Source organism: Perognathus longimembris, chromosome 8 (assembly GCF_023159225.1).
Source record: "Perognathus longimembris pacificus isolate PPM17 chromosome 8, ASM2315922v1, whole genome shotgun sequence".
Lineage (NCBI taxonomy): Eukaryota > Metazoa > Chordata > Mammalia > Rodentia > Heteromyidae > Perognathus > Perognathus longimembris.
Genome location: NC_063168.1, coordinates 24,641,097 through 24,663,949, shown reverse-complemented (window position 1 = coordinate 24,663,949; position 22,853 = coordinate 24,641,097). Strand labels below are relative to the sequence as shown.

General features: G+C 41.7%; 1 protein-coding gene across 1 annotated transcript; it reads right to left on the bottom strand.

The window, feature by feature from the left end:
* Positions 1–10,033: 10,033 nt before the first annotated feature.
* Positions 10,034–22,665, bottom strand: Snrnp27 (small nuclear ribonucleoprotein U4/U6.U5 subunit 27). The gene is made up of 6 exons (XM_048352672.1): positions 22,599–22,665; positions 21,392–21,512; positions 19,075–19,187; positions 17,911–17,990; positions 14,240–14,304; positions 10,034–10,347 (listed from the first exon to the last, which is right to left on the bottom strand). The coding sequence occupies exons 1-6, from the start codon at positions 22,630–22,632 to the stop codon at positions 10,293–10,295; spliced, it is 468 nt and encodes a 155-aa protein (XP_048208629.1). The 5' UTR covers positions 22,633–22,665; the 3' UTR covers positions 10,034–10,292.
* Between the last annotated feature and the right edge of the window lie 188 nt (positions 22,666–22,853).

Sequence of the window (22,853 nt, the reverse complement as noted above, 5' to 3'; positions counted from 1 at the left end):
CTGGGCAGCGCCGATTCACTGCCACGGACCTGTTGCCAGACCTGTCTTCAGGGAAAACTCTGGGGACCCGACAGGCATCCCTTGAATGGATGGTTGGCCCCTTGCACCGTCTGCTTGGGGCAGAAGCCTTGCCTTGCTCTAGTGCCCAGCCAAGCTTCCTCCAGATCAGGGAGCCGCGCCTGCAGAGTGGCCAGTGGCTAGCCTTCGGCATGTGCCACGTGGCTGCCGGGCAGGAGAGAAGCCAGGAGGGTCTTAAATGCTTTTGCCCAGCATTTTTTCTGACTCTAGAAAGTGCAGGAATGGGGTTACAGTATGAAACACTGAATTCCTCTCCAAAGGCGCTCCAGGCTCCATGTCCCCTCCCCAAGTGATGGCAAGAACTAAGTACAGTCATGTGAGTGGGTTTTAAAAGGTCAGAAAATTCTTATACTTATGGAATAAGGCTGAATCCCAAGATTCTTTGGCTGGCATCTTTTAGGGACTTTCATTTTAATTCTAGATGAAAACATTCAGGATGTTACCTTTTCACAATAGTGGACAATGTTATCTGTGTGGGGGGGATTGTACTAAAATATTGACCTATGTAGTCAGTCCCTCAAAATATCAAGTTTTTTTTTTAAAAAATGAAAGCTCTTGAGGGCTTTAAAAAGTAGAAATGGAGCAACTGATAAGTCAAGTTCCCCAAATTGCACCAAGCATGAACATGTAATATAATTTATTACTGCCAATGACAGTAATAGCTCTCTATTGCAGATAATGTACCATTTTTTAAATTATTTATTGTGTCAGTACACAATACTTATTTATTGGACTCAGGGCCTGGGCACTGCTTCTTAACTTTTTCACTCCAGGACTCTATTCTACCACTTGAGCCACAGCTCTACCTACCTACTACACTATTTCTAATCACCTAATCATCTGTTAATTATCTACATTTTGTAAAAGCAGCCTTAGATCCAGAGAGGCTAAATGACTTTTCTTCCCCATTCATCTGGAATGGAGAAATGGGAATTGAACTGAGATCTACCTTACCCACAGCCCAATCTACCAACCTCTAGCTGGTAGCTGTACCAAAGACATGGAAGATTTCCAGATCAAGACACAAAACAATGACATTCTAGTCCTAGGTAATGACAAAGTGGGTGAGGTTCAATTTCCAGCACCACAGGGTGAAAAAAAAAAGTGGTATAAATGCAGTTATGGTGGGAAATTTTCAAGGTAGCTGTTTGAATAGTCCACAAATCCATAAAAATTAAATAAACTGAACAAAATAAGTAATATGTAGTAAACCACTGACATATAAAAAACACATTTTCTGGTTTTAATGACAAACTAAACACTAATGCTATATATAGAACACTAAACACACATGCTAAAGGCAAAGCATTTCATGAATGAACAAGGAAGAAGTGTATTTTTTAAATCGCATGTTATTTGTAAAATTTGAAAGTCAAACAAATGCATATATTCCTATTAAAGTACCCATCTGATATTACTAGAAGTATTCTGTTTCGTTATCATAACAATTTGGATTTTATTTTATACTTTCTCTTTACTTGTATTATGAACATTTGCAAAGCAGTTTTTATTTTGGGTAGAAGTGACACTTGAACTCAAAATGTTCTACCACTTGAGACATACCTCCAGCCCTCCTGACTGAGAATCATATTTTAAACAAAAAGTGGGGAGGGGCATTGAGATCTGAGTCTGAGACACAAAAAACACAGTCTAGTTTAAACTCCAAGCAAAGATATTAAGTTGTATAAACAGAGTAAGACTGGAGAATGTACTGTTTTTGTTTCCTGGTAGTAGAACAATCATTTAGCCACTACCAGCAGCTAGGCATCAGTACTGTTCACTTCAGAGTATTTGGTGCCATCTACTGGAAGTGAAACAGTAAGTAGAAAACAAAACAAGTACAGGATTTCAGTTCTTCAAGATCTCTTTCAATCCCTAATGCCCCAGTGGCATTACCTAGTCATGAACACTGACCAGTAGACAGAATGCCCTCCCCCCAAATGAGAACTCTAAAATGTTTGCCCTTCTATTTTATAACCAGAATTCTATCTATCTATCTATCTGATTATCTATCTACCTACCTACGTATCTAAACAGTACTGAACTCAAGACCTCAAAATTTGTTGGACAGGTATTCTACTCTTTAGCCTTGGTTATTTTCAAAGTAAGGCCTCACTTTATGCCTGGCCTGGTTCTATGATCTTCCTACTTTACTTCCCCATGCTGCTGGGGATGACAGGTATGTGCCACTGTCCCAAGCCATGCTTCCTCTCTAGGTGGGGTTAACAGATTAGAACCTCCAAGCCCAGCCATTGAGACAACATCTCACTCAAAGTGATATTAAAGGTTCTGCTTTAAAATAATTTCTGACTGGGGCTGGGAATATAACCTAGTGGTAGAGTGCTTGCCTCGTACACATGAAGCCCTGGGTTCGATTCCTCAGCACCACATATATGGAAAAAGCCAGAAGTGGCACTGTGGCTCAAGTGGTAGAGTGCTAGCCTTGAGCAAAAAGAAGCCAGGGACAGTGCTCAGGCCCTGAGTTCAAGCTCCACGACTGGCAAAAAAACAAAAACAAAATAATTTCTGACTACTTTGGACAATCCAGATCATAATACATACTATCATAGTAGTGTATTTTAAAACCTCTTAAAACTATGCTTTTCAAGTTTCATTCAGTCCAAAAATAATTGTGAGATTGTAAAACTGATTTTAAAGTTAGGGCAATGGGGGCTGAAAATGTGGCTTAGAGGTGGAGTGCTTGCCTAGCATGCTTGAAGCCCTGGATTTGATTCCACATAAACAGAAAAAGCCAGAAGTGGCACTATGGCCTAGGTGGTACAGTGCTTGCCTTCAGCAAAGTAGCTCAGGAACAATATCTAGCCCCTGAGTTCAAGACCTAGGACTGGCAAAAAAAAAAAAAAAATAGGGCATTGAGTAAACAAACTGTGATATATATATTACACAAAACACTGTAGCAGGTTTCTTTAAAGACAACTTACATATATACCGGCACAGAAAGTTTTCCTAGGCACCATGTTGAATAATAAACTGGAAAATGACCCCTTACTTTTTTTTAAGCCCCAAATTGTTGGGAGCCAGTGGCTCATGCCTATAACTCTAGCCTGAATAGAAAGTCCATAGCCACCAAAATGCTGGAAGTGGAGCTGTGGCTCAAGTGGTATTGCTCAAACTGTATTCTTTCCTCATCTCCATCTCTGTTACACATATACTAGCACAGACAAGGGAAACATGTAAACATTGGCACTGAAGAGGGGCCAATAGGATTGTGACTATTGCTCAAATTTGTCATAGTGTTTCCAGTTTTTTGCTGGTCCCGAGGATTGAACTCAGGGCCTAGGTGATATCCCAGAGCCTCTTTGTGTTCAAAGCTAGTGCTCTTCCACTTGAGCCACAATGCCACTTCTAGATTTTTCTGTGGTTTGTTGGAGGTAAGAGACTCACAGTCTTTGCTGCCTGAGTCTTTCCTGGCTTCGAACTGCGATCCTCAGATCTCAACCTCCTAAGTAGCCAGGATTATAGGTGTAAGCCACTGGCTCCTGGCTTGTTTCCAGATTTTTTTTTTTTTATTAAAGTATATCCATTACTATATTACAGAACCACATTCACCAAGTTGAAGGTATTTCTTGAGTGTTTTACTCTGGCCCATACTGTGTGGTATTGGGGCTGCAGCAGTGAGACAAGCCCCTGCAGAGAGGGACAAATTCCAGTTCTCAGAGCTCACATCTGATGAAAGACTCAGACAGAAATAAATGCTTACACATGCCAGGCAGTGGCCAAACGCTGTGAGGAAAAGGTACAGGGGCTTGGAGAGCAGGTGGAGCCCTTACATACTGCTTATGGGATGCAAAACAGTATAGCTGGCTTTGGAAAGCAGTTTGCGGGTGCTTCAAAAGGTGCCAGGTGTCCATGGCTTGCACCTGTAATCCTAGCTACTCAGGAGGCTGAGATCTGAGGATCTCAGTTCAAAGGCAGCCCAGGCAGGAAACTCTTATCTCCAATTAACCACCAGAAAACCTAAAGTGGTGCTGTGACTCAAGTGGTAGAGCACTAGCCTTGAGCTGAAGAGCTCAAGGACAGCACCCAGGCCCAGAGTTCAAGCCCCATGACTGACCCCCCCCCAAAAAAAAGTTAAATTATTACCATATAACCCAGTAATTTCAGCTTAGAGATAAGTAGCCTAGAGAATGAGGGGGGAAAAAGCCCATACACAGGGACTAGGGATATGGCCTAGTGGCAAGAGTGCTTGCCTCATGTACATGAGGCCCTGAGTTCAATTCCCCAGCACCACATATACAGAAAATGGCCAGAAGTGGCGTTGTGGCTCAAGTGGCAGAGTGCTAGCCTTGAGCAAAAAAGAAGCCAGGGACAGTGCTCAGGCCCTGAGTCCAAGCCCCAGGACTGCCCAAAAAATAAAAACAAACAAACAAAAAAACCCATACACAAAACGATATGAATGTTCACTCAAAGAAACATAAAACTATTATTCGGGAGGAGGGAGAAAAATGGGGGGTAACTTAGCATAGGAAATGTACTCACTACCTTATGTATGTAACTGTAACCCCTCTGTACATCACCTGAACAATAAAATTAAATTTTAAAAGTATTACTCATAAAATCAGAAACCACCAAAATGATCATCAACTGATAAATTATAAATCAAAATATGGTATATGGTATATCCATGGGACAAGAATTGGCTATAAATGTTATAGTACACTAATATATGCTACAACATGATGAACCTTAACAATACAGGTTAAGTTAAAAAAGCCAAACACAAAAGGACAAATAATCTATGATTACATTTATATGCAATGCCCAGAACACATCTGTAGAAACAGAAAGTAATTAGTGGTTTCCAGGGGCAGGGGATGAGGGACAGGAACAATTATTAATGGTACAAGGTTTCTTCTTATGATGACGAAAACTTTCTACAAGTAAGACAGTCATGGGGGCTGGGGATATAGCCTAGTGGCAAGAGTGCCTGCCTCGGATACACGAGGCCCTAGGTTCGATTCCCCAGCACCACATATACAGAAAACGGCCAGAAGCGGCGCTGTGGCTCAAGTGGCAGAGTGCTAGCCTTGAGCGGGAAGAAGCCAGGGACAGTGCTCAGGCCCTGAGTCCAAGGCCCAGGACTGGCCAAAAAAAAAAAAAAAAAGATATATAAAAAATCACTGAGCTATACACCCCTAAAGGGTAAATTTTATGGTATGTGAATCTTTTTTTTTTTTTTTTTTTTTAATGCCAGTCCTGGGCCTTGGACTGAGGGCCCGAGCACTGTCCCTGGCTTCTCTTTGCTCAAGGCTAGCACTCTGCCACTTGAGCCACAGCGCCACTTCTGGCCGTTTTCTACATATGTGGTGCTGGGGAATCGAACCCAGGGCTTCATGTATACGAAGCAAGCACTCTTGCCACTAGGCCATATTCCCAGCCCTGGTATGTGAATCTTATTTCAATGTTAATGTTAAAAAAAAATAAAGCAGGGGGCTGGGAATATGGTCTAGTGGCAAGAGTGCTTGCCTCGTATACATGAGGCCCTGGGTTCGATTCCTCAGCACCACATATACAGAAAACGGCCAGAAGTGGCGCTGTGGCTCAAGTGGCAGAGTGCTAGCCTTGAGCAAAAAAGAAGCCAGGGACAGTGCTCAGGCCCTGAGTTCACAGCCTAGGACTGGCCAAAAAATAAATAAATAAATAAATAAATAAAATAAATAATAAAGCAGAATAAAGGCATATAAGGAAATTTATTGTTTTTGTTTGGGTAGGTCAGAAATGACTAGTATGAGGAGACCTGAACAATGTAAAGAAGCTACCCATGCAATTCTGGGGTGGGGGAGCATTCCAGAAGATAGGCTCTGAAGATAAGACAATGCCTGTTCTCAACAGCAAAGACTACAGTGGATGTGGCTAAGTACAATGAGCCACATTGGAGCAGATGGGCTACATTCTAATGGAAAATCACGGGGGTGAGGGGGGGTGGGGGGGGTGTACCAGCGTACATTTTAGAAGGCTCAGCTCCAGTGCTGGGTAGGTAAGAAACAGCAAGAGTGGATAGAGGGAGACCTAGAAGGCTACTGCAATAATCTAAGCAAGAGATGGCAAGATGGCTGGGAGTAATGCAGTGGTAAGAAATGGCTGGATTCAAGCTGGAAGGTGATGTCTCACACCTGCAACACTAGCTACTCAGGAGGCTGAGATCTGATGATCATGGTTCAAAGCAAGCCCAGGCAGAAAAGTCTGTGAGATTCCTCTCCAATTAACCACCAGAAAACAGAAGTAGAGCTGTAGTTCCAAGTTGTAGAGCACCAGCCTTGAGAAAAAAGAGCTCAGGGACAGCATCTAGGCCTGAGCTCAAGCCCCACAGCTGCCCCTCCCCCCCAAAAAAGAAAAGAAATGGTGGGATTTAAAAACATCAAAAGGATTTGCTAATGAATCTGATATGGGGAATGAAATAAAGAGGTATCAAGGATGACCCCAGGATTTTGTTCTGAATGAAGGAGTAAATGAAATGGCCTTTTATGAAGACCAAGCCTTAAGGAAAGAGTAGAGTGGGGGATCAAGTTTAGTACCATCTTAAATTTGAGGTGTCTAATAATTCAGGTGCATATGTAAGACTGTAACTCAATAAAATAGGCTGGAAGTACACATCTGAGAGCCGTAGCACATGTTGTCTGAAGCCACACAGATGACTCACCAAGGCAGAGAGTGAAGAGCCTGAGGCCTGAGCCTTTGGGCATGCTAGCATTTAGATGCTTGGAAACAAAAGATGTGTCACAATTTACGCTCTCTGTAAGATCAGCACATTTGATACTCCACCAGTTATTCCCCCAGATTAGATAAATGAAGACTTACTTTTAGATCACAGGTGTCTTCTCTCTGGATTTTAGCTCCTGGAGAGCAAATTTACTGACCTACCAAGTTCTCTCATATTATTTGTTTACAAAGAATGCTGCCTTAAGGATCTCAAATCAAATCTCTCCTAGGACCATATCAATAAAAGGACAATCCAAAAACATATAATTTGGCTTGGGACATCTTATTTTATCCTAGATTTGTATTCTCTATTTAAGCAATAGCAAAAGTAGGTGTGGAACTGTACATACAGTATACTTTCATTTGAATAATAGAACAATATATGTTGGTGGAAACAAAGCTTTTTGTTGTTGTCAGTCCTGGGGCTTTAACTTAGGGCCTGGGTGCTGTCCCTGAGCTTTTTTGCTCGACTAGCCACTACCATTTGAGCCATAGCTCCACTTCCAGCTTTTTAATTTTGGTAGTTTTTATTGGAGATAAAGATTACCTGGGCTGGTTTTGAACTATGATCCTCAAATCTCAGTCTCCTTAGTAGCTAGGACTGTAGGTGTAAGCCACCAGGTACTCGAGTTCTGTTTCTTTTTTTTTTTTAAGATAGGCTTTCACTATGCAGGCCAGGTTGGCTTTAATCAGGAATGCTGGGATTACAGGTGTGTATTACCATGCCCAGCTCTAAATAGGTGCACAATTAACACAGGACTACCTCACCTTTGTACTATTTGAATTATATTCCACTCCATGGACCAGCAGTCATTACTAAATGAAAATACAAAATTAAAATCTCATAGAGTCTCAAATGTCACTCATTCTATAAAACAGAATAGTGATAGTTATTAGCGTCAATAAACCAAGAGCTTTCTTTGAAGGGGAAACAGAAAAGCTTGTCAAAAGCTAATGGACACAAGACTTGGAAATAGCATTTCACAAGAGAAATGTATATAACCAACATTCAAAAAAATACCCTTCCAAGACACTAAACAAAAGTAAAGCCAAATCAAATGGGAGATTTAAATGTATGTAAAATGGAAATGCTCACATTCTACTGGTAAGAGTTGGTCTTTAACTTCCAGACAGACATATAAAAACCCTTAAAATATGCTCATGTATTGCTCACTCAGGAAATGCCACATCTAAAAACTGAGCCTGAAGAAATGATGGATCAAGTACAAAAATATATACATAATGACCTGGCAAGTGCAAAGAACTGAGTTCAAATTGTTGTCCAGTACCAAAAGAAGAAGAAGAAAAAAAAGCTGGACATCGTGGTTCATGCCTGTGATCAATCCCATCTACTTTGAAGCAGAGATCAGAAAAATTGAAGTTTGGGCCAGCCTGGGCAGAAAGTTCACAAGTCCCATTCTTTTTTTCAGTCCTGGGCCCTGGACTCAGGGCCTCAGGGAGCACTATCCCTCCTTTCTTTTTGCTCAAGGCCAGTATTCTGCCATTTGAGCCATGGCGCCACCTCTGGCCATTTTCTATATATGTGGTGCTGGGGAATCGAACCAAGGGCTTCATGTATAAGAGGCAAGCACTCTTGCCCCTAGGCCATATTCCCAGTCCCTCAAGACCCATTCTTAACTAATAAAAAGTTGGGCAAGGTAGCATGAACTGATCATCTTAGGTACCCAAACAACATAAACAGGACAAAGTCTAAACTGCCCATGGCATAAATGTGAGACGCTATTCAAAAAATAACAAAAGCCAAAAAGGGTTTAGGGCCCTAAGTGGTTGAGTAGCCTGGCTAGTGTTAAGGACCTGAGTTCAGACAAAAACAAAAGAAGAGTAAAGGAGAAAGACAGTACTTAGTTTTAATAGTGAGTCACAGGAGACAAGCCAATGCTCAACATTTATTAAACTGCTACATTCCTAAACAATATATTTAAGAGTACGAAAAATGTTCATAGTATATGGGAAGAAGAGAGTTTAAGAATTACATATAGATTCACACACCCAAGAACCCAGGAACCTGGGAAGATATACCAAAATGGTTAATATTATTTCTGGGAGCAGATTATAGGTGATTCTGGCTCCTCGCCGCCCCCTCCAGTCCTGGGGTTTGAACTCAGGGCCTAGGCACTGTCCCTGACCTGCTTTTGCTCAGGGTGGCACTCTACCACTGAGCCACAGCAGAACTCCTGGCTTTTTCTGTGTATGTGGTACTGAGGAATCGAACCCAGGCTTCATGCATGCTAGGCAAGCACTCTACCACTAAGCCACATTTCCTAGCCCTGGCTTTGTTTAGTTTCTACCAATTTTTTTTTTTTTTTTGGTAATAAAACATGAATTGAACTGTTTTATACTGGGAGAAAACAATAAATGGTGTTTGAGGTGGGGGAAAATACGGCAGATGCAAAAATCTAGTTATATATATTATTTTTTGTGCTGTTCTGAGGCTTGAACTCAGAGCCAGGGTCCTTCCTGTCCCTGAGCTTTTTTGCTCAAAGCTAGAGCTCTACCAATTGAGCCATAGCTCCACTTCTGACTTTTGGGTACTTAACTGGAGAGACTGGAGGGAAAAGTCTCACAGACATCCTGCCTGGGCTGGCTTTGATCTGGAATCTTCATATCTCAGCCTCCTGAGTAGCTATGATTACAGGCATGAACCACTGGTACAAGTCACTCTGTCTGTCTGTCTCTCTGCAATATTGGGATTTGAACTCAGGTCCTTGTGCTCACTTGGCTTCCTTTCTTAGCTAGTAGTACCCTAGCACTTGAGGCATGCCTCTGTAGCCATGCTCTTTTGCAGGTGATTTTGAATCTAGCAAGCTTTTCTGTCCAGACTAGCTTCACACTGAGATCCTCTAGATCGTAGCTTTCAGAGTAACTAAGATTATAGGCATGAGCTACTAGTGCCAGGCTCAAAGTATAGTTCTTCTAATTTAAAATTACTAAGAATCAAGGTACCAAAGAAAGGAGGGATGGAGGAGAATGATGAAAGGGGTGATATCAGTAATGAGGCACTGTACTTATAAGCTGATATAGTAACCCTTTGTGTAAGTGCTTAAAGATAATAAAAATATAATTAAAAAGAAAATCAAGGCACCTAAATCTATGTTTGAAAAAAGAAAAGATCTAGGAAGACTAATCTTGTAATAAAAATATGTATCAAATATAAAATAGGTAGAAATATTGCTTTATTGGGAAAATTCACATCCAAATTACTTTTAAAAAAAAGAGTCCTAACAGCATTCAAGAAAACACATATAGCTTCCACAGGAATAAGGACAAACAAAAGAGGGCGGATGAGTGCTCCAAATGATATTTCCTTGAAAACAAAAAGTAACATTTACTTATCTTCTTTTGATAAAAGTCAATTGTGTACATCATAAATAAGATTTTTCTTACTTTATAAGAAGGAAGAACTGAGATCTTGTTTTTGATGCATATTAAATACAAAATCCACCAAGATGAAGGAAAAAATCATTCTTCAATTCTCATGCAATAAAATCCAAAGGTCTGTTGAATCCACCTTTTCGATTCATGTACTGCCTATAGTAAGAAGAGAACATACATTGTTTATTTTTTAAAATATGGACCCCTCAATTAAAAAACTAACATATTTCAGGGGTTAAACCCAATGCTATCAGTAAAATGGCAAAGTCAAAGCCATGTGTGGTGAAACACACCTATAATCCCAGTTTGCTAGCCTGAGCTGTACTCGTGAGACTCTGTCTAGGAAAGAAACAATTCAAGGTTAGTATACATTAAGAGATATTTTTCCCTTCTGTTCCGATCCATCTCCCCATCTCTTTCCTTCCTTCTTTTCCTTTTGTGGTGGTAGAGATAGAACCAGGGCTTCACATATACCCAAAGCTCACATTTTATTTTTAAAATAGGCTGAAGCCTTTGGACTTCTTTAAAATCCAAGCTGTATTGAGCCAGGCACCAGCTAAGACCTAAAGGATCTTTGAAAGGCTAGGACCCAAAGGACAGAAGTTGGAGGCCAGACAACCAGAAAAGTCTTCAAGACCCTATCTCAAAAAATAACCAGAGCTGGGTGCCAGTGGCTCACGACTCCAATCCTAGTTACTCAGGAGGGTGAGATCTGAGGATCAAAGTTGATTTTTATCTCCTATTAACCATCAAATAGCTAGAAGTGAAACTATGGTTCAAGTGGTATAGCATTAGCCTTGAGCAAAAAACAAAAAAAGCTCAGCGACAGTGCAAATGGCCCTGAGTTTAAACCCCAGGACCAGCACACATGCACACACACAAACAACCCTTTGGCTGGAGGTGTGGCTCACACATTAGACCACCAGCCTAACAAATATGAATCCCTGAAGCCCTGTTCAAACTTCAGAGCTGCCAAAATTAAATAAGTAAAAAATAAGTTAATTAACTAATTTAATAGTAGATTGAAGCCAGGCTCTAGTGGCTCACTCCTATAACCCTAGCTACTCAGGAGGCTGCGATTTGAGGATTGCAATTCAAAGCTAGCTGGAGCAGGAAAGCCAGTGAGATGCTCATCTCCAACTAACTACCAAAAAGTCTTAAGTGGAGCAGTGACTTAAGTGTTAGAGTGCTATCCTTTACCTAGCTCAGGGATTGGCGCCCAGACCCTGAATTCAAGCCCCCAGACCAGCACCCAAAAAAAAAGGATTGTGCTGGTATTGTGGCTCACATCTGTAATCCTAGTTATTTAGGAGGTAGAGACCTGGAAAAAAAAAAATCACAATTTGAGGCCAACTCTAGGAAACAAGTTGCAGAGATCCCCATTTCCAATAATAAAACTGTGCATGGTTGTGTATGCCTGTCATTTTAGATACAGTGGGAAGCATAAAAAGAAAGACTGCAGGCCAGGTCAGGCTGGGCAGAAAGCAAAAAGGCCTGGAAGTATGGCCCAAGTGAAGCCTATCAAGTGTGAATTCCTGAGTTCTATTCCAAGTATAGGCCAGACTATAACTCAGTTGAAAAATCTTTATTTTAGGTAACACTAAATACCTTATCTAAAGAAATAGACTGGCTGAGAAGCCCTGGGTTCGATTCCTCAGCACCATATAAATAGAAAAACCCAGAAATGGCGCTGGGGCTCAAGTGGTAGAGTGCTATCCTTGAGTAAAGACAAGCCAGGGACAGTGCTCAGGCCCTGAGTTCAAGCCCAGGACTGGTTCCAAAATAGGTGCCGTCAAACAAATTCAATTGTACCTTCTAATTATTCACCTGTAAGATTTTATTTGAAGGTAAATTACATAAAAGGCTATCTGTGATGATTCTAGTACCTTAGTTCAGAGCCTCAAATCCCATTACTTATAGTCTACAGTAACTGGAATATTAATGTTTTATCTGTAATAAAGGTAAGAGAAAAAGGCAATGTTTGAACATGTCTTGCCTTTTTTTGAGGGGGGGGGGCAGTCCTGGGGCTTGAACTCAGTGTCTGGGAGCTGTCCCTAAGCCTCTTTGTGCTCAAGACTAGTGCTCTACCACTTGAGCCCCAGTGCAACTTCCATCTTTTTCTGAGTAGTTTTGCATATCAGAGTCTAACAGACTTTCCTGCCCGGACTGGCTTCGAACTGCAATCCTCAGGTCCCAGCCTCCTCAGTAGCTAGGATTACAAGCATGAGCCACCAGCGCCTGGCTCTTGCCTTTTTAATTTATTAAGAATTCAGTGAGGGGGCTGGGAATGTAGCTTAGTGGTAGAGTGCTTGCCTAGCATGCTCAAGGCCCTAGGTTCGATTCCTTGGTACAACATAAATAAAAAGTAAATAAAATTAGTTTAAAAAAAGAATTCAGCAAGGCCAGGTGCCAGGGGCTCATGCCTGTGCAAGGCCCTAGGTTTGATTCCTTGGTACTACATAAACAAAAAGTAAATAAAATTAGTTAAAAAAGAAAAAGAAGCTGGGGATATAGCCTAGTGGCAAGAGTGCCTGCCTCGGATACACGAGGCCCTAGGTTCGATTCCCCAGCACCACATATACAGAAAACGGCCAGAAGCGGCGCTGTGGCTCAAGTGGCAGAGTGCTAGCCTTGAGCGGGAAGAAGCCAGGGACAGTGCTCAGGCCCTGAGTCCAAGGCCCAGGACTGGCCAAAAAAAAAAAAAAAAAAAAAAAAAAAAATCAATAAATAAACCTTAAAAAAAAAAAAAAAGAAAGAAAAAGAATTCAGCAAGGCTAGGTGCCAGTGGCTCACACCTATAATCCTAGCTACTCAAAAGAGGCTGAGATCTGAGGAGCACAGTTCAAAGCCAGCCCAGTTCAAAGCCAGCCTGGGCAGAAAAGTCCCCATGAGACTCTTATCTCCATTAAACCACTAAAAAAAAAAAAAAAAAAAAAAAAAAATCCCTGGAAGTAACACTGTGGTTCAAGTGGTAGAGCACTAGCTTTGAGCACAAAGAGACTCAGGGACAGCACCTAGGCCCTGAGTTCAAGCCCCACAACCAGGGAGGGAAAAAAAAATCAGTGAGATTCCAAGTGTGAATTGATTTATTCCAAATCTATAATACAAATAAAAAACAGAAGATTATATTTACAATTGAGATCTTTACATAATCAATCTAGGTAAAGTTGAGAAGGGATCTATTTCAAATCTGTAATTATAGGGGTCTGGGGATATGGCCTAGTGGCAAGAGAGCTTGCCTCGTATACATGAGGCCCTGGGTTCGATTCCCCAGCACCACATATACAGAAAACAGCCAGAAGTGGCGCTGTGGCTCAAGTGGCAGAGTGCTAGCCTTGAGCAAAAGGAAGCCAGGGACAGTGCTCAGGCCCTGAGTTCAAGCCCCAGGACTGGCCAAAAAAAAATAAATAAAAAATCTGTAATTATAAGAGAAATCAAAATTTGACAGACCAGGTCACTGCTTGCTTGCTTACTCATGAGACATGGTCTTACTATATTGCCCAAACTGCCTTGAACTCTCAATCCTACCTAAACCTCCAGAATGCTGGAATTATAGGAATGAACGGCCATATCTGGCCTGAGGTTCTGCTTTTCTTTTACTACCTATATCTAAAACATTTAAACCAACTATCTTCTAAATACTATTTGCTCACATGTAAACTGGAAAATAATTTTAACACACCAGTAAAAGGAGGATAATACCTCATTAAAACAAGAAACGGGGGCTGGGAATGTAGCTTAGTGGTAGAGTGCTTACCTAGCATTCATGAAGCACTGGGTTGGATTACTCAGCACCACATAAACAGGAAAAGCCAGAAGTGGTGCTAGTGCTGTGGCTCAAGTGGTAGAGCGCTAGCCTTGAGCAAAAGAAGCTCAGGGACAGTGCCCAGGCCCTGAGTTCAAGCCCCAGGACTGGCAAAAAAGAAAAAGGAAACGGTATGGAAAACTGCTAGATTTCTTAAACAAACATGATTACTGCAAAATAAAACTGTCTTCTAAATATAAAATTTCACTTAAATTCATGTATAATAATGAGGGCCACACATACCTATACTTCCTCTTCTGAGACACATTTATGGCATAGGCATTTACAGAACCATCTACCTTCTTCCCCTGGAGAAAACAACACATAGAAAAATAGTAAGTACACACTAAGTGCTTGGATCAAAGAGGTGTATCACTTGGACACACAAGGCAAGAAACACTTAAAAAAGATAGCCCAATGAAGGCGAAGAGCTGTCTGATCTCTTTAACTCCAACATTGCAACTGATCACATTTCTGTAATACATAAATAACATAATCAAATTAATAAACATTCATGGTACATGTATTATGTACAAACCATGCTGGGAACAAGGGTAGCAGATTCTAACCTTTTTGGTTAAAGAATCCTTTGAAATACATTAAAGTTGTGAACATTATCTCCAGAAAACTTCACATTTCCATAAAATTCAATCTTAGCTCAAATATTCTCAAATCATAACTGGAATGGTTTTCCACATATCTAAATCCCATTTCTTGCATAAATGACTGGTGAATTTATATTTGAATCAGGAATCAGAATATAGATTAATAAACATTAAGGTCAGGTTGTTATATCTTAGACTTTCTAAATGTGGCACATACCTTTTTTATTCTTTTACAATCTTTTGATCCAGCCATATCTGCTTGCCCCATCTGTTCCTCATGCCTGATTTACTTTCCCTGCTCTCACCCAATCTTTAAGTATCTAGTCATTGTCCACTGTACAAGAATTAATTCAAAAGACTCACTGTTGCCGAGTTGCCAAGCACTGGTGGCTCATGCCTATAATCCTAACTTCTAAGGAGGTTGAGATATGAGGATCACAGTTCAAAGCCAGCCCTGGCAAGAAAGTCTGTGAGACTCTATCTCCAATAAACTACTCAGAAAAAGCTGGAAGTGGCACTGTGGCTCAAATGGTAGGGTGCTAGCCTTGAGCATAAAGAGGCTCAGGGACAGCGCCCAGGCCCAGAGTTTAAGCCCCAGGACCAACAATTTAAAAAAAGTGTCCAGGGCTGGGGATATAGCCTAGTGGCAAGAGTGCCTGCCTCGGATACACGAGGCCCTAGGTTCGATTCCCCAGCACCACATATACAGAAAACGGCCAGAAGCGGCGCTGTGACTCAAGTGGCAGAGTGCTAGCCTTGAGCGGGAAGAAGCCAGGGACAGTGCTCAGGCCCTGAGTCCAAGGCCCAGGACTGGCCAAAAAAAAAAAAAAAAGTGTCCAGGAAGTACTTTCTTTTCTAACTCGTAAAGAATGTTAACTGTGATTTCCTCAAAGTACCTTACATTTTCTACAATATTTTATTGTGATGAATATCATGCCAGAAATAAGAAAGTACTTCCCATAAGTTCCCGCCCTATTATTCTAATAATAAAAAAAACTATAATTGCTTTAATGTGAAGATATTTCTATTCAACCAACATAAAGCCACCTCATGTACATTCTTTGGAAAAAACAAGATTTTTGTGTATTGAAGAAAAAAAGTTGATCCACAGGCATTAAATTTCAAAATGGGGTTCACATAACCACTCCACAAACAAGTGCTCACTCTTAATTTTCTCATCTCAAAAAAATTGTGTCAGCTGGGAATAGGCCTAGTGGCAAGAATGCTTGTCTCATATACACGAAGCACTGGTTTTGATTCCTCAGCACCACATATATAGAAAATGGCCAGAAGTGGCACTGTGGCTCAAGTGGTGCTAGTGCTAGTCTTGAGCAAAAATAAGCCAGGGACAGTGCTCAGGCCCTGAGTTTAAGACCCAGGACTGGGGGGAAAAAAGTCTCAGCACTTCTTTTAAATTATACACTGTTATTTTAAAACACATATGCCTTACACTACATTGGTTACAAAACTCTTACAGCACCCAATATTACCCATTAACATCTTAGTAAATACAGGATCAGGGAAAGTCAATGTGTGTCAGTGTCTGTGTGTTTTTGTACTGGGGTTTGAACTTAGGGCCAACTGCATGCTAAGCCAATGTTCTACCACTTAAGCCAGACTTCTGGCCCTTTTTGCTTTAGTTATTTTTCTAATATAGTCTCACATTTATGACCATTCAGCTTGGACTGCTTCCCTAACAGCTATGATGACAAGTACACACCCAGATGTTATTGGTTGAAATGAAGTCTGGCTAAATTTTTTCCCAGTCTAGCATCAAACCTTGATCATCCTAATCTCTGGCTCCCAAATAGGCAAGTGTGTTGCAACTAGTCAGAAGTGGATTATTTTCATAATTTAAAGAACAAACAAACTCAATTTCCACTGATGAGGTTAGATGGAAAAACTTAAGTTCTAGAAAATAAAATTTTAAAATAATTATTTCTTTCCACACAATCTCTTCTCCCCATCTTTCCTCCTTCTCTCCTTCCATTTCTTCTCTCCATATCCCTCAATCTCTCTCCCTTCTCTCCATCTTCCTATCTCTCCATTTTATCCCTTTCTCCCATCCCTCTCCTATTTACAACCCCTCCTTCTTCCCTCCTACTCTCCTAAGTCTCTGTATTATGATGAGGGCTAGACAGAATTCTCTCCAAATCTGTCCCCATCCCCCTATGAACTATGAGACACTCTGCAGCTGCCTAATGTCATCTTTACCTGGCAGCTGACTTTTGCCATTTCTACTAGCTCCCTTTCCTTCAATCCTGCTATCACATTATCGCATCACCCAGGCCCCCCAGCCTGGGCAGCACTGACTCCCACATCACTGGCTCTCGGGTGGCTCTCTATTCTCCCGTGTCATCTTCCACTTGTATCACTTCCCTACTTCCAATCTAAACTATCCTCTCATCAGTCCTTCATGCTGTCTTCTTTCTAAGATATACACAAAAGTTTGTCACTCCTTTGTTAAAAAAGATCCTCGTTTCTGGGTGACACTAAGCATTGTACTCATAACCTGACTGATGAAGTTGTAATGCCTTTGTACAATTAACTGAGGTCAGCTTGGGCTACACTGACCCTGTCTCAAAAATAAATGAATGGAATCTGGAAACCAGTGGCTCATGCCTGTAATCCTAGCCACTCAGGAGGCTAAGAGCTGAGGGTTGTAGTTCAAAGCCAGCCTGAGCAGGAAAGAGACTCTTATTTCTAATAAACTACCAAAAAAAAGCCAAAAGTAGAGCTGTGGCTCAAGTGAGCAGAAAACAACTCAGGGTCAAGGCCTAGATCCTGAGTTCAAGCCTCAGGACTGGCAAAAATGAATGAATGAATGAATAAATAAATAAAAACCCCTTGCTGCCTCTCCTCAACATCTAAATTCCTTAGCATGACTAAGGGCATCAAAAGCCCTGCAAGACTTGCTTTCTACCTCCATTGGTAGCCTCAGTCACAGTCATCAGCCTAGAAGCACCCTTTTGCCAATTACCAAATTTGGAATTCCTACTATACCCCATGTTTGTTCAGACCCAAACAGCACTCTATTTTAAATCTTCCTTTTCATCATTTCATCACCTCTACCCACCCTTTAAGATCTAATTCACACATCCTCTCTTGCAAACAAACATTCCCTGAATTCAATGGCAACTCAGTGTTTCCTCTGTTGTGCTAAGTCTCCTAAAAAGTTACTGGCTTATAATCAAATAAAACTGCAGCAGTGGGAGAAGTTACAAGTGACAGTAAATACACACACAGAAAAATATGACAGACATAATAAATTTGGATCAGAATGTTTAATTAGTTGCCTGTTTTACTTACTTTTGTGGAGTCAAAAGAAGCAAACCCCATTAACTTCATCATTTCTATCTCTTCCTCCGTTTTTCCCTCTAAGTCTTCTTCTACAAATATAAATGATCAAATTACTAAGATATTTCACCTTATCAGCAGAGAACATATAAAAAGAAATCTAAAGCAGTGTGCTAGTGGCTGATGCCTATAATTCCTAGCTACTCCAGGGGCTGAGAAGGATCATGGTTCAAAGCCAACCTAAGCAGGAAAAATTTGTGAGCTTCTTTACTCCAATTAACTACTAGAAAACTGGAAGTGAAGCTGTGGCTCATAGTGGTAGAGCACTAGCCTTGAGCAAAAAGAGGTCGGGAAAAGAACCCAGGCACTGAGTTCAAGCCCTATGACCAATCAAAAAAAGATGCAATAAAGAGACTATGCATTCTGTGAACCTGGGGCAGGACTACCTTCACAAGATGTTATACTATCTACTTAATTGTGAAGACACTTCCAAACAGATTTTTCTCTAGTGGGCAGATGTTCCACTTGGTGGACATGGTCACTTGTCCTCAGTAAAGCTAATTCTAAGGCAATTCATGAGAATGCAACAAGCCCTCTTCTCTAATTTTCCAAGCAAATCAAGATGTTCTAGATGATTCTGGTCACAAATGCCTGAAGGACTGGGTTAGAGAAGAATGCAAAAGAAAAAAGTGCCACTCAAGAGGATATATGATTACTCAAGATGATTTAAAGCTAAAGAAACTAGAAAAATAATTTCCTTTAGCAAAAATCTTAACTATAAGTATTCTGAAGAATTCCCGTTTTTTTTTGTTTGTTTTTTCTGGTTTGTTTTTTTTTTGCCATTCCTGGGGCTTGAACTCAGGGCCTGGGCTCTGTCTGTGAGTTTCTTTTGCTCAAGGCTAGCATTCTGCCTCTTGAGCCACTGCTGGCTTTTTCTGTGTATCTTGTAAGAAAAAAGAAAGAAAAAAGTTTTCTTACATTTTTTACTATCTTCCTAGATTAGATCAGAAGCACTAGATAAGCAGCAATTCATCAAGGTACAATTAAAGCAAAACCTCAAAACTATATGCAATGAATATTATAAAAAGCTTAATAATCAAATGTTGAAAATTACACTTTTATACTTTGATCATGACTAAAGTTATCTAAACAAGGTCATTTAACTAATAATATTACCAGTAATCTGACGTTCTTTACTCTTTGTTTCTTTTGTTTCTTTCTTTTCCTCATCTCTTCTTTCTTTCAGTCGAGAAGGGGAAGGAGATGTGGATCGATGTCGTCTTGGGGATCTAGTATTTATAAGTAAAGATGTTAGAAACTCACATATGCATTCAGGGAGCTGCCATAGGAGGATCCCAAGTTGGAGGCCAGCCTGGGCTGTGTAGTAAGATGCGGTCTCAAAGAAAAACAAACAGGAAAATCTGCCAATCAGTGCTGATACACATAAGCTCCTGAGAGAAGGCTAAACAAAGGCAGGCTCCAGAGAACCTAGAGTGCAATCTTCATCACAGGTGAGGACCAACATCTGTCCAGCCCCAAACTGTTAAGAAAACAATAAAAAGCATGGCTAGGACTAGAAAGCTTTTTGTGAAGCAGAAAAATTGATTAACAATACTCAATCCCCCCCAAAATCAACTTATAAAAACCACTGATGCTTATGAAGAAATAATTCATGGGATTGGGGAAGATAGGGGAAGAAGGATGGAACGAGTAACATTAATCAAGATGTACTCACAAAAATTTTGTTAATTAAATAAGTTTTGGGGACTGGGAATGTGGCTTAGTGGTAGAGTGATTGCCTAACATGCATGAAGCCCTAAGTTCGATTCCTCAGTACCACATAAACAGAAAAAGCTGAAGTGTTGCTGTAGCTCAAGTGGTAGAACACACACACACACACATACAAAAGGAACAGCATCAAATTACAATAAACAAAAGAAAAACCTTTTGTACAACTACTAAAATACAGCAAAAATTAATTTTTTTTAAAGAAAAAACCCATTTCTAAAATTGTTCCTCTTTTTTTTTGGGCCAGTCCTGGGCTTGGACTCAGGGCCTGAGCACTGTCCCTGGCTTCTTTTTGCTCAAGGCTAGCACTCTGTCACTTGAGCCACAGCGCCACTTCTGGCCATTTTCTACATATGTGGTGCTGGGGAATCGAACCCAGGGCTTCATGTATACAGGCAAGCACTCTTGCCACTAGGCCATATTCCCAGCCCTCTAAAATTGTTTCTAAAACTATTTTTTTTCTTTTTTGTCAGTTATGGGGCTTGAACTCAAGACCTGGACACTGTTCCTGAGCTTTTTTGCTGAAGAACAGTACTCAACCACTTTGAGCCATAGTACCACTTCTGGTTTCCTAGGAGTTAGTTGGAGATAAGTATTTCATGGGTTTTCCTGCCTGGGCTGGCTCTGACCCACAATTCTCAGAGCTCAGCCTCCTGAGTAGCTAAGATTAGAGCTGTGAGCCACTGGTGCTCAGCCAAAAACATTATTGCTATTATTTTTTTTGGGGGGGGCAGTCAAGGGGCTTGAACTCAGGGCCTGGGCACTAACCCTGAGCTGCTTTTGTTCAGGGTAGCACTCTACCACTTGAGCCACAGTGCCACTTCCAACTTTTTTGGTTAGTGTGGTACTAAGGAATCAAACCCAGGGTTTCAAGCGTGCTAGACAAGCACTCTACCACTAAGCCACATTCCCAGTCCCCAAAACTTATTTAATTAAAAAAAATTTTTGTGTGTGTAGAGAAATAGTGGGCTTTGAACTCAAGCCATGTCCCCAGTCCTTTTTTACTTTATTTTTCAGATAGGATCTCCAGCCTTTGTCTTGAGCTGGCCTCATACTGAGCCTCTCCTACCTATCCCTCCCTCATAACTGAGATTACAGATGCTTGTAACCATACCTACCTTTTATTTGTTGAGATGAAGTCTCCAACTAATTTTCCAACTGATATTCCTGGCTTCAGTTTTAAGAATAATTGGGATTATAGCTGTGAGCCACTGAACCCAGCCTAAGATCTCCCATTTTTAATGACAGACTTCCATAAATTATTATGAAGTTAAAAATCAACAGAAATTTAAAATACTTATTCTTGTCAAGCATCACACATTTTTACCCATTATTTTTCATTTACTCCTCAAGACAACTTTATCATGTACAGTATAATTAATCTCTTTCTAAAGGGTAAGGTTAACTTTAATGGGATTGTCAAGCACTGTTTTTGTGAGCACAGCTACTTGGGGCTGAAATTTGAGGACTGCAGCCTCAAGCCAGCCCAGGCAGAAAGTCCATGAGACTCTGACCTTCAATAAATCAGCAAAAGGTCAGAGTGTGGCTCAAATGGTAGAATGCCAGGCTAAAGGGAACTCAAAGCTCTGAGTTCAAGTGGAACAAAAAAGAAAAAAAAATTAGGATGAATCCTCTCTGATTCACAAAACTATAGATGACCAGGCTCTTGGTAGCTTTGTGGTAAAGCTTTGGTCTCTGTCCTCACCTGGAGCGCCTTCGGTGTGGGGACCTCGAACGGCTTCTTCTTCTATCTCTCTCCCGAGAACGCGACCTTTCTCGGCGCCGACGTTCCCTCTCCCGGGATGTGGACCTCGACCGCCTACGTTCTAATAATACAAATACACACAAAGCATAGAGTCAATAAGTACCTTTAAAAAAATGTACAGCTGTGCCAACAGAAACACAGTGCAAGCCATTTGTGGCTCAATGAAAAATCACGATAAAAAATTTTAAACACAAAATAACCGGCCATTACTCAGGAGTACTACTGCAATCTGAGATCTCAGTTCGAAGTCAAAGGCAGGAAAAGTCCTTGAGACTCTTGAGTTCACCACCAACAAGCCAGAGTAGCTATGGCTCAAGTGGTACAGTGTTAGCCTTGGGGGTGAGGGGACCTAGACACAGAACCGAGGCCCTGAGTTCAAGCCTCTGGCACAGAAAAAAATACAGTACCAAAAAAAAGAGAAAATCACAATGAAAAGCAACACAAATTTTGAACAGTTTATCCAAACTTAACATCTGAAAAGCAGGTAATTATAAAAGGTTACTAAGAAGATACTTTTCCATAGGAAATTCAGTGTCTGTCTAGAGTCACACTTCTCAGATCGGATTAGCCACACTTCAAGTGTTCTAGAACTCGGTCAAAAACAAAAAAAGAATACCCACTAGTTGAGGACGACTCAAACGAACCAAGAACAGCACCAAGGCTCTAAGTTGTAACTGAAGCCGGGCTTATGGGGCAGACCGGCGGTACTGCCCCCTGGGCTCAGAATTCTGAATACTGATTTCAGAAACCGGGCAGGGCACTTATTGGTCACCTATGGGGAGGGGCACGAATCCCCCAGGCCGTGTTTCCGGGTAGGGCCGGTCACCCCTAACGACCGCGGGAACTCGATCCCGAGGCTGGTCACCTAGAAACTACGTGAAGAACTGAGGGCCAATTCTAAACCCACCCGCCACGAGCACGGCGGCGGCTGCCGGAGAGGGACGAATTCGGCGGGAAAACCAAAATCAAACCAGAGTCCCGAAACCAGAGGGTGAGGGGCGGCGGCAGGGCCCAGGCCCCGCTCCTCGCGCTCTCCCCGGGAAGCAAGCACAGCCTCCGCTCCGTCGCCCGGGTGCTGAGGAAAATGCGGGGAGCGGGGACGCGCTCCCACCCTCGCTCCACGCCTTCGCCGGGGGACCGGACTCACCCCTTCGCGGGGAGCGGCTACGACTGCGACCCATCCGGAGTCCCACCGTGCGTCGGAACGCCCCGGAAACGGCGGTGCGACGACTTCCGGGGAGGAGGGTCCTGAGCTTCAACCGCCGGCTGGAAAATGTGGTGTTGAGTCGCAAGGGTTCCGGTGCCTAAAGGATCCAGGCCCGGCCAGCCCAGGTGTCTTGCAGCCCAGGCCTGCATGCTGTGGCCTCTCATTCTTCAGACCCTTGTAGGAGCCATTTGTTGG